Source organism: Macaca nemestrina, chromosome 2 (genome assembly GCF_043159975.1).
Source record: "Macaca nemestrina isolate mMacNem1 chromosome 2, mMacNem.hap1, whole genome shotgun sequence".
NCBI classification, from domain to species: domain Eukaryota; kingdom Metazoa; phylum Chordata; class Mammalia; order Primates; family Cercopithecidae; genus Macaca; species Macaca nemestrina.
In genome coordinates this window covers 109,402,354-109,414,939 of record NC_092126.1, presented here as the reverse complement: position 1 = coordinate 109,414,939, position 12,586 = coordinate 109,402,354, and the positions used below count along the sequence as shown (strand labels likewise).

The 12,586-nt window shown below is 44.7% G+C and overlaps 1 protein-coding gene and 1 pseudogene across 1 annotated transcript; one reads left to right on the top strand and one right to left on the bottom strand.

Moving 5' to 3' along the window:
* The first annotated feature begins 366 nt into the window (after positions 1 to 366).
* Positions 367 to 9,667, top strand: LOC105480348 (X-C motif chemokine receptor 1). Its single transcript, XM_011739032.2, has 2 exons — positions 367 to 995; positions 6,381 to 9,667. The coding sequence occupies exon 2, from the start codon at positions 6,412 to 6,414 to the stop codon at positions 7,411 to 7,413; it is 1,002 nt and encodes a 333-aa protein (XP_011737334.1). The 5' UTR covers positions 367 to 995; positions 6,381 to 6,411; the 3' UTR covers positions 7,414 to 9,667.
* On the bottom strand, positions 3,499 to 5,192 carry LOC105480347 (nuclear receptor-binding factor 2 pseudogene; annotated as a pseudogene).
* Positions 9,668 to 12,586: the final 2,919 nt, after the last annotated feature.

Here is a 12,586-nt window from a genome sequence, read left to right as displayed (position 1 = left end):
GGCAAATGTTCTGAATAGACACTTCTACAAAGAGATACACAAATGACCAATACACATATAAAAAGATGCTCAAAATCTTTACTCATTAAGGATGTGGAAAAACTGTTTCCTACTGTTGTGGCTTTTTCACTCCTGTTGTGTGGTGAGTGGGAGGGAGTGTTACAGCTCTTTTACTCCCCCGACTGGTGAGCTCCAGGTTCTTGTCCCAAGACTAAGAAAAATAAGGCACACAGATACTGAAGAGTGAATAAGGCAGAGTTGGATTTATTAAGCCACAGAAAAGCTCTCAGCAAAGAGAGGGGACCCAAAAGAGGATTGATAGCTATAAGGCTGAGTCACAGGTTTTTACAGGCTTAGAATAAGGAAATACATGCTGATTGGTTTATGGGTAGGCTTGGAAAAAGCACTACTCAGGAAGAGGTACAATAGTGTAAAGAACCAATTGGGGGCTGAAGTGAAGGCTTGGCCTGAGACCTTGGCCCAGGACCAATCAGGGGCTGATGTGACATTACACTTTATGCAAATGAAAATTTGGCCAGCAGCTAATCACAGAAAGATACGTATATGTAAAATAGGTAAAAGGTAAGGACCAGTCGGGAGGAAGCGTGTGAAATGAGACAAAGGCGCGCCAAGGACGGAGATATGTGTTCAAAAAAGGAGTGGGATTTGTTCATCTGGATTCACAGAGTAGGGGTTTCTATTCAAACATGCAGGCTCTTTTCTTTATCTGGGGCTTGCACCTTGATTTTCAGGCTGTTCTTGGTTTGAAGAAGTTCCACCAAGGATCCACCCTAACTGCCTGCCTGACTGGCTTCTGCCTTGCTCTTTTCTTACTATCTGTCTCTCTCTCTGGCATCTTGGCTCCCTCTGAGACTGCTCCCATCCTCCTCCTCTAGCCTTCTGGGCAGGACAGGTGTTTCAGTTTCTTAAGTGAAATATGAAACAGAGAAGCACCATTTCTGCTTCAAGACGCATGTAAGGAGGTATAGATTCAGGTGAGTTCCTTTACAAACATTTTAAACATACATTTTCCTTTAATTGTAATAGCCTGTATTAGGAGTTCTTAAGCTTTGCTGCACATCAGAACCACCTGGAGGGCTAGTAAATATGCTGATTCCTGAGCTACCTCTGGAGACTCTGATTCCTTTGGTGTGGGGATTTCCCAAGAATCTCTTCAGAAAAGCTGATCTGGGCTGGGTGCAGTGGCTCATGCCTGTAATTCTAGCATTTTGGGAGGCCAAGGTGGGCAGATTGCTTAAGTCCAGGAGTTCCAGATTAGCCTGGCAGATTTCTTGAGTCCAGGAGTTCCTCACCTAACATGGTGAGACCCTATCTCTGCAAAAAATACGCCCCCAAAATTAGCTAGGTTTGGTAGCACACGTCTATACTACCAGCTACTCAGGAGGCTAAGGTGAGAGGATCACTTGAGCTCAGGAGGTTGAGATGTGATCACACCACTGCATTCCAGCATGGGTGACAGGGCAACACCCTGTGTCCAAAAAAAAAAAAAAAAATCAAAGAAAAATTGGCTGGGCGCAGTGGCTCACACCTGTAATCCCAGCACTTTGGGAGGCAGAGGCACGTGAATCATGAGGTCAGGAGATTGAGACCACCCTGGCTAACACGGTGAAACCCGGTCTCTACTAAAAATACAAAAAATTAGCCAAGTATAGTGGTGGGCACCTGTAGTCCTAGCTCCTGGGGAGGCTGAGGCAGGAGAATGGCATGAAACCAGGAGACAGAGCTCGCAGTGCCAAGAGTGCACCACTGCACCCCAGCCTGGGGGACAGAGCAAGACTCCATCTCAAAAAAAAAAGAAAAGAAAAGAAAATGGATCTGGGAACCATACTTTGAGTAGACCTAACATATAAATAATATTTTTCTTATGCTGAAAGAAGTAGAGAGGTTTATTTGGCTACATATCTTTACGTAAGGCCTTGTTATTACTGGTGGTTGTATAATTTAGAGCTGTCTTTCTCAATCTAATGTATATTGTACTCCAGAAAGCTATATTCACTCCCTTAGAGTTGAGGTGGGCCATAGAGATGGGGAAGAGGAGAGACAACCAGCAAAAGGGAGCCAGGCCACTGAATGTAACTTGGAGAGGTTTGAGATTTGACATCATCTTCCTTTTTCTCCCCAAAGCCTTCCAGGCCCAGAACATGACTGCCTCTGAAATTTTGGAGTAAATGAATTAATAACCAGCAAAAAAATGAATGATTTTTATAGATGTACAATATCCCTTTTATTTCTAATTTGCTGAGAGTTTATATCATCAAAGTGTGTTGAGCTTTGTCAAATGCTTTTCTACATTTATCAGAAAAGATCATATAGTTTTTGTCTTTATTCTATTGATATAGTGACTTAAATCGATTTTCATGTATTAAAACAATCTCACTGGGATAAACTCAACTTGGTCATGTTATATTATTCTTTTAAAATATTGCTGGATTTGATCTGCCAATATTTTGTTAAGAATTTTTCTATGTTCTTGAGGAATATTGTTCTGTAGTTTTCTCTTATGGTAATTTGTTGGTCTAATTTTGGTATCAGGGTTATTCTGGCCTCATAAAAGGAGTTAGAAAATATTCCATCCTTTATTTCTGATAGTTTGTGTAAAACTGGTGTTATTTCTTCCCCAAAGGTTTAAAAAAAATCACTAGAAAAATCCTCTAGTTCTAACGTTTTCTTTGTGGTAAGGATTTATAGTTAATTATATTTCTATAACAAATGTAGGGTTATTCACATTTGCCATATCATCCCATGTCAGTTTTGATATGTTGGATTTTAAAAGAAATTCATCTATTTCATTTAAGTTGTTGGATTTTTTAACATACAATTGATCATAATATTTATTTGTTATTCTTGTAAAGTCTGTAAGATCTATAACATATTTCCTCTTTGTTCTCAATCAATCTAGATAAGGCTTCATCAATTTTTTGGTCTCTTTCTCTCTCTCTCTTTCTTCTGAGACAGGGTCTTCCTCTGACACCCAGACTGGAATGCAGTGGTACCATTATAGCTCACTGCAGCCTGAGGCAGGGATTCTCCTGCCTCAGCCTTTCAAAGCGCTGGAATTATAGGCATGAGCCACTGCTCCTTGCTGATTTTATCAATGTATTAAAATGTTGTCAAACAACCAATTTTGATCTTGTTCATTTTCTATTTTATTTATTTTTATTAATACCTTCCTTCTACTTACTTTGAGTTTAATTAGCTCTTCTAATTCTAGCTTATGTCACTGATTTAAGTCTTAGATTGTAGACGTTTATTCTTTCTAATACGAGCATTTAAAGCTATAAATTTCTCTCCAAGTACTGCGTTAGTTGCATTTCATGAGTTTTGATATGTGGTATTTTCGTTATTATCAGTTCAAAATATTTTATACTTTGCCTTTTGATTTCTTCTTTGACTCAGATTCTTTAGAAGTCAGTTGGGTTTTTTTCAATAAAACACAATTACTTTATTGATTCCTTACAATCAAATACTGCCAGCTAGCATTACTTCCACTCATGCATCATCAAAAACAAAGGATATTTCCTCCTTGGTATTTTCAAATGATGCATTATACAATAAACAAAGTTAGAACTTAAAATGCACCCTGATTAATTATGTAAACTGGTAATTTGCTTAAAAAAGCATAACAATTAAGATGTATATCTTACAACAAATAAGGTAAGATACACACCTTAAACAAACAAAATGGGCATTAACAAAATGCATACAGTCAATACATGATAGAAAGCATGTTTCAAATACAAGGCAGCCCCTCAGGCCACCATATTATTTAGGTTTTGCATTATCATTAATGGCATTATAGATTACACATAACATATTTTACAGATTTTAACCCTGAAGACAAGAAAAATAATTGTTGCTTGAAAAAAAATTATTCCAGGTAGCCATTTGATTTGTATCAAGAGAAACTGAACCTCCATGAGTTTAGTGTCTGTCAAATTGGAATCATTAGCTCAAGTCAGTGAATGAGATATGCAACACATTTCACAGTGACTGTTTCCCAAGTCCTAGCAATGCCTCTTCTCCCATAGTTCACCAGAAGATTAAGCATTTCCGGGACCAGGATGCCCCTTCTATGTGGTTTTCCCTTTTTTTTTTTCTGCTGCATTAACTATTACTGTATTAACTCTTCTCCCCTCTTCTGTGGCCTTCCATTTTAATTATTAATAAATCCTTGCAGAATATTCTCAGGAAGTTCCATAAGGGGAAGTTCTGGAGATGTAAAATCCAAGGGAGGAAAATTGGGGATTGGAATGTCTTTGGCTTTCCCGGCATTTGCTGCAAACTTCTGCCAGGTTGAGGAGGCTGTAGCAGTTTCTGAATGTGATGGCAAGCTCCGTAACACTGACATTTCTACAAAATTAGCACCTACATCCAGCTCCTTTTCTACTGGACCTTTTCAGAAGTCTGGCCTTTTCAGCCTTTAGTTATTTTCTTTCCTTAATCTTTCATTCTCAGCTACAAGGAATTCCACATGCCTCTTCAAATCTGCAATTTTGGTTGCCTGCTCCTCTATATTTGATTTATCATCTTCTGGGGCTTTGCTTCCAATACATAGCGCTGCTGGCTCACTCTTTTGCTGAAGTAAATATAGCAGTGTGTCTGGATCCTTGCCAAAGATCCGCTGAATTTCAGGCAAGCGTTTCTCTGAGGAAGTACTGTACTGAGAAATGGGGCTCTGGCCCTCCGCATCCTCGGCAGAGGGTTTGTGAGATGCCTGAATATGGGTAGCCACATCCTTGTCTGTGTTCTGCTAGGCTTTCAATCTTTCCTCACGCTGGGCCCTTTTCCATCTCTCTTGGATGAGGAGGAGCTGTTTCATGTGGCTATCCTTTTGCAGTTCCAGTGAAAGATGAGCCTGCTCAGACTGTGTCAGCTTCATGGCTTCAGAAAGATATGCCGCAGCCTTTTTGTGACAAGAAATAGCCTCTTCGTATTTGCCTGCAGCTAATAAACGGTCTGCTCGTCTGCTCTGTTGATGAGCCAGGTTAAGGGGTCCTTCCATTACTTCCATCGACAGCAGCGGCCTTAGGAAGCGCAGCGGTGGCGCCAGGGAACATGGAGGGCACTGTAGGCCAGCGCGACGCAGCCGCAGAGACTGCGGCCTCTCTGCGCCCCTAGAACCAGCAGTGGGCGCAGAGGGAGCAACAATCTCACCACTTCCTCCTCAGGCCCCCGCGCCGCGGGCCCGCCCCCTGCGCCGAAGCCGCGGCCACGCACGGCGCCATGACGTCACAAGCGCTGGGGTTTTTTTAAAATTATTTCCAAATTATTGAAGCTTTTCTTGATATCTTGGTGTTGATTTCTAATTCCTTTTGGGTCTTTTATATAACTTTTCTTTCTCTGCTGAGATTTTCTATCTCTCCATTCATTATGAATATAGTTTTCTTTATTTCCTTGAGAACAGGTATAATGGTTACATTTTGATACATATTTACAAATTCCAACATGTGGCTCCTCTCACAGGCAACTGCTTGGTTGTCTTTTCTTTTGAGTGTGGGTCATGTTTTCCTATTTCTTTATATGCTGAGTAATTCTGGATTGTGTCCTAAACATTGTTATGTTGTGTAGACTCTGGATTTTGTTTCATTTTTCTGAAAAGTGTTGATTGGTTGTTTGGTGTTTGTCTTAACAGGCATTTAAGTTGTATAAATAAAAAATATAATTCTAAGCCCCACAACTAACGGAATGGACTCCTCAGCCAAGGAAGGGCATTCTAAAGAAACACTAGTTCAGGCCATGATGGGAATAGGTGGTCAGACATGCCTCATTATACTCTCCTCTTTTTGTAATTCAGCACAGCTGACCAGCATTAACATTAAAGCAGTCCTTAAGCCTGATAAAATAGACTCTTTGTAGCAATAAGATACCAACATGACAAATAGACATATTTTGAAATGGTCCTGCAAAGCTATCTTTTGTGGGGAAAACACATTCTGTAGAGAATCCCCTTCCCATTCCAGGTCTTTTCTCTGATCCAGAAGAGAATTAACTAAGAGTCTGGCATCTTTTTTGGGTTTTTTTGTTTGTTTGTGTTTGAAACGGTTTTTCTCTGTCACCTAGGTTGGAGTGCAGTGGCGTGATCACAGCTCTCTGCAGTCTCGCCCTCCTGGGCTCAAGCAATCTTTCCCCACCCCCCAGTTTCCTGAGTAGCTGGGACTATAGGCATGTGCCACCATAACCGGGTAATTTTTAAATTTTTTGTAGAGACAGAGGTGTCACTATATTGCCTGGGATGGTCTCAAACTCTTGGGCTCAAGCAATCCTCTCCCTTTGGCCTTTCCAAAGTGATGGGATTGCAGGTGTTAGCCACTGTACCCAGCCACCACATGGCTTTAAACTCCATGTCTCTATCATTTCAGATGCTCTAAACGTCCCTGCCGTCTGGTCCAGATGGAGTCCTCAGGCAACCCAGAGACCACCACCTTTTTTTACTATGACCTTCAGAGCCAGCTGTGTGAGAACCAGGCCTGGGCCTTTGCTACCCTTGCCACCACCATCCTGTACTGCCTAGTGTTTCTCCTCAGCCTAGTGGGCAACAGCCTGGTGCTGTGGGTCCTGGTGAAGTATGAGAGCCTGGAGTCCCTCACCAACATCTTCATCCTCAACCTGTGCCTCTCAGACCTGGTGTTCGCCTGCTTGTTGCCTGTGTGGATCTCCCCATACCACTGGGGCTGGGTGCTGGGAGACTTCCTCTGCAAGCTCCTCAATATGATCTTCTCCATCAGCCTCTATAGCAGCATCTTCTTCCTGACCATCATGACCATCCACCGCTACCTGTCGGTAGTGAGCCCCCTCTCCACCCTGCGCGTCCCCACCCTCCGCTGCCGGGTGCTGGTGACCACGGCTGTGTGGGTAGCCAGCATCCTGTCCTCCATCCTCGACGCCGTCTTCCACAAGGTGCTTTCTTCAGGCTGTGATTATTCCGAACTCACGTGGTACCTCACCTCTGTCTACCAGCACAACCTCTTCTTCCTGCTCTCGCTGGGGATTATCCTGTTCTGCTACGTGGAGATCCTCAGGACCCTGTTCCGCTCACGCTCCAAGCGGCGCCACCGCACAGTCAAGCTCATCTTCGCCATCGTGGTGGCCTACTTCCTCAGCTGGGGTCCCTATAACTTCACCCTGTTTCTGCAGACACTGTTTCACACCCAGATCATCCGGAGCTGCGAGGCCAAACATCAGCTGGAATACGCCCTGCTCATCTGCCGCAACCTTGCCTTCTCCCACTGCTGCTTTAACCCGGTGCTCTATGTCTTCGTGGGGGTCAAGTTCCGCACACACCTGAAACATGTCCTCCGGCAGTTCTGGTTCTGCCGGCTGCAGGCGCCCAGCCCAGCCCCAATCCCCCACTCCCATGGTGCCTTCGCCTATGAGGGTGCCTCCTTCTACTGAGGGGCCTGTGGCGCTGCAGGAGCAGGTGGACAGGGGACTGGAATCGGGGTCATGGAGAAGTGGGCCTGGAAGGAGCACTACAGAACACATCACGGTGGGGACGTCACCTCCGCTGCAGGCGTGCAGTGGAGATGATTCATTACACCAGTGGGTCCCGCCAGCCTCTTATCTGCGGGAAAGTGGCTTCCTTCCTGGGAATTTTATACTGCCATCCAGAAAAACATTTCTTGAACTCTGAGTTCATCTTGCACGCTCCTTCATTTACGTGTGTTTCTAATCAATGCTTGGTTCAGAAGGTTCTAAGACACGAAAGGATTCTGGGAAAGGTGCTTCCTTGAAGACTTTACAAGGCCTAAAGCTCAATGTGTGTGATAACTGCATGATGCTGACAACACAGTGCCTCCCTTGCCTGACTGTAGGGTTGTCCCAACTGGTTTATTCACTCTGGAGGCGCCTGGCTCTGTATTCCTCAGGTACTGCTGGATGAGGCTGTCTGGAAGACAAAAGTCACCATACCCTGAGATAAGCAAGGTCATGTTGAAATCTGGATTCTAAAATCCACAACTAGACTGGAGAAATGTTCTGTATCCTGGATCCAAGTCCTAGTCCATGAATTGGCCCTTAAAAATTTAGCTCATAAATATTTGATTGAAGGAATGAATATAATCAGTGCTGGATTGAAGGAATGAATATAATCAGTGCTGCCTTCTGCACTAAGATAATACAAAGATGAATGAGATACAGTTGCTACCCTCCAGGGACCAACAACCCAACCCCAAAGGCTCACCTACCTTGGTGAACACCCACCTTGGTGAAGGCATCTAGGGTGGACTCCTCCAACATCTCATCCTTCCCAGGTGGATAGTGAGCTGATTTCAGACTTATCACTTTGCACCTAAAGTGTCCTCCTCCTGTTTGGTGGATGGTGCTAGCTTCCCCCCACCCACCCACACTCCAAACCTCAAGTCCTCTTGGAGGCCTGTATTTTCTTTCTCTCAACTTCCACAGCCAGGTCCAAAGGACTATGCCTGTCTAGTGGCTTTCAGAGTTGACTCATTCTTGCTATTGCATGCCCATGGTTTCATCCCTGAAACAGGGCCGCACTTCCTTGGCATCTCCACACTGCTCCTCTCTTTCCCCACCAGGCTGTCCTCTGCCCTTATGCCAGGTGCTTCAAAACCCTTAGTGACTCCTCATTACTTACAAATAAAGTCCATACACTTTAGCAAGGCTTTCGAGGCCTCCACAATTCGATGCCAGCCAACTTTTCCATTCTTATTTCACTCTAAGCCTCCTCCCCACAGCAGCTTGGGATCCAGCCCCAAAACACCACTGGCCTTCTTCCAGACACCTATCTCCCCAATACCCTACCTCTAGGCATTTGTCTTGCTGTCACCTGGGTCTGGAACATGTTCTAGCTGACAGGCCAACTTCTCCAGGACGCCCTCCCCAATCTGCAAATTAGGACACTCTCTGGGTTGTCATGGGATTCTGCTTGTCCCCTCTAAAATAAAACAACTTTGTGTTGCAGTTACACACATGCAATGTCTTATCTCCCTGCCCCATCAGGCTGCAAGCTGCTTGGGGACAGGAACCTGGTGTTGAACCCCAGTGTTCTATCACTGTGTGCTCAATGGGAGCAAAGAATCAACAGCTGATACTATCCTTCAGATTTATGCTTCTTGGGGAGCCATGCCCTGGGGCACACTTTACCTTCTTTGTTCCAGGATGCTTCTCTATAAATATTTACCATTCTTTCCTAGTCAGCACTCTCAGAGAGTAGTAGAAAGAGAGTAGGGTGTAATAGTAGAGAGATTGCTTCTCTCTCTCTCTGGCGATGGCTATGCTTGGCCTTGCCTTCCAGTTCATGGTACACATGCCTGCCTCTCACACTGGCCCATTGCTTCACACCCAAGGGCATAAATAAAAGTCCCACTCTAAACTGTGCCATGCCACAAAGACCTGGGTCCAATCTGTGAACCTGATTCAGCTCTGGCGTGGGGATTTGGAAAAGCTTCCCATGTGATTCTGACATGCACCTCCTCCGTTAGGTACATTTGGCTGCAAGTGTTTTGTTTTGTTTTGTTTTGTTTTGTTTGGGTTTTTTTGTTGTTGTTGTTGTTGTTGTTGTTGTTTTGAGACAGAGTCTCGCTGTGTCACCCAGGCTGGAGTGCAGTGGCACGATCTTGGCTCACTGCAAGCTCTGCCTCCTGGGTTCACGCCATTCTCTTGCCTTAGCCTCCCGAGTAGCTGGGATTACAGGCGCCCACCACCATGCCCAGCTAATTTTTTGTATTTTTAGTAGACATGGGGTTTCACCATGTTAGTCAGGATGGTCTCGATCTCCTGACCTCGTGATCTGCCTGCCTCGGCCTCCCAAAGTGCTGGGATTACAGGCGTGAGCCACCGCACCTGGCCAACTTTTTAAAAAAATGAGTCCAGAGTCTTCTACCGTCCCTTGAGCAGGGATTTGCACACAGAAGACACTCAATATCTTGTTATTGAATAAAGTAGATACCAATATAGCCCTTAGTAGATACCAATATAGCCCTATGGCCAACCTGGAGAGAGCTTATAAGGCATTTCCCCTTCAGTTCCAGATGCAACTTCAATGATCTATTTGCCAATGGGGGAGTAGATCTGGAGGAGTTTGATTGGTCTAGGGAAGATCCAGGGCTAGTTTTAATAATGAGGCCAGTAGCAACTGCTGGACAGGGCTGGATGGCATACCAGTGAAGGGAAGGGGCTCCCATGGACCTGCCAGCCTACAGGTGGGGCCACTACTCACCACTGATGGGAGAAACAGGATAAGGAAGAGATAATTAGATAGTTTGTGGAATCAGAGCTAAGCCTATGGGTTTCTAGTTGGCCTAATCTTTCAAACACACTTTCACACTGATTCTTAACATTTTGTTCAACTTTTATTCAGAGGGCAGGCTGAGCCAGGGAGCAAAAAGGCAAAGGACTCCGACTCACATACCCACTTGGCAAAACCAAAGCACCTTGGGCTTTGAACCCACCCTTCTTAGAAGGCAGGTTTGGAGGTTGAGGCCCCTTGAGAGGCTCACTTCACCCTCTCCCCATGCCATCCCATTCCTACCTATCCCAAGATGCTTATCTTGTATTTCTTTCAGCACATCCAGCCATCTCCCTGGGAGCGTTTCATATCTGACTCTTTATACTTCCGGTGATATTTTGGCATCTCTAATAGACTGGCTCCCAGGGCAGTCTTTAACCAGGAGTCTTCCCCTAATCTAGCTCCTCAAGAACCCAAGGGAAGAGGCACAAAGAGAAGTATGAATGGGAAGATAGAAGAATAACCCAGTCAGCGAGGGAGTGGCGGATGAGACTGCTGAAAAGGAGCTGCCAGAGAGTTGCACGCCACAAGCCACGCTGTCTGTGCCTGACCACAACCTCCACTAGTCACCACCTCCTGGGCTTCCCCTCCCTCCACCCACGGAAACCACTGCTCAATCTCAACTGGACTCTTGCAGGCCTATCTCTCCCTCCAAACAGAGGTGTCCTGGACACAGGGCTGCAGACCTCTAACCACGCCTGGAACACAAAAAACCCACAGTGGTTCTACAGCATTTACACCTCCACATTCCCTCAGACAGAATCCAGAAGAGAGGAACCTCGCTGATCTCTGAGCAGAGCATGTCTCCAAGCTTAGGCCAGCCCCAGACCGCCAATGGCCTCAACTGGAGTGGAAATCTCTCAAAAGCACAAACCCAGTTCCTGCCATCTCCCTCGGTGCCTGGCAATGTTTGTGGTTGGTTGAGTGAGTTAACAGGAGACCATCTTTTGGCTTTTTTCTACTTCTGTTTCCTCTTACTACACTTGCCTACATCTCATCTTCTGGTCAACACCAGGTACTCACCCCATGAGCTTCCTGTGAACTTGTCTAGGGCCCACCAGCCCAAACATCATTTGTTTTGTTTGGAATTAAGCTTCGTTGAACTTTTCACAGCTTTAATTTGTGCAACCATCTGTGATGGCACAAAGAAGTCCACAAACATGGAAACCTGGTCTAAAGATGTCCAAAGTAAACTGTCTGTGGAGTTGAATGGCATTTGAGCCCTGGATCTAAACTCCAAGTCCAAGCTCTTTCCCACTGTGACCTTGGGCCTCTCAAGGCTCAGTTTCCTCATCTATAAACTGTAGAGAAGCCAATAACAGACTCACCCACACTATGAGGGTGTGCATGAAGTCATGTATGTAAAAGTACTTACTTTGTAGATCATTCTGTCCTAGATAAGTATGAATTATTATGCATCATTTCATTTAAAAAGAAAGCTTCACTGTGTTATATGAATAAGTAAAAGATTAGCATGTATTGTCTTACCTTTGGCTGGCTGTCTTAGTCAGTTTGGGCTGCTATGACAAATACCATAAACTGGGTGGCAAACACTCAGCCCATAGCATTGATTATGTCCCCTCATTTCTACCAAGGGTGTATAGGTTCTTAAAAGTCTTCTACTTATGGAGGATCTGGGTTAGGGATTCAGGATTGGAGAACAAAGTGTGGAAAAAAGGCCTGTGTGAGTCAGGGTGGTGGGAAACTGGCTCAATTTAGACCTTAGGTGAAACTTTCCAGGAGACCAAGTCTATCTTGAATGCTCTGTGGCTCAGTTTCCTGTCCCCATCTCTCCCCTGGCTTGACACCCAAGTCTTCTGTCTCCAAGTCCAAGGCTTTTTTTTTTTTTTTTTTTTTTTCTGTATTATAAAATATTTGGGTCTGAACAAGGACCTTTCAGAAATACAGTCCTACAGTCAGAAAGTATGATACTATTATTGGCTGGAAATTTCAGGCATGCTGAAAACTTGGTGGGAGATATTTGGGGGTTTCAGGGAAGTTTGGGAAGGGTAAGAGGGATTATTCTAACACTTCAACTTATTCTGAGCACAGAGCTTTGCTCTCTACCTTGAGGCCAGCCCAGATCATAGATGTGGGGTTGCTGCAACCCCTCCCACACCTCCACTGGCCCTTCCACAAAAGGTTACAGGTTGAATTGTGTCGTCCTCTGCTCCCAGATTCATATGTTCAACTCCTAACCCACAGTCTCTCTGAATATGACCTTATTTGGAAATAGGATTATTGCAGATCATATAAAATGAGATTATGCTAAGGGAAGCTGAGTTTATAATTCAATATGGCTGGTGTCCTCGCAAA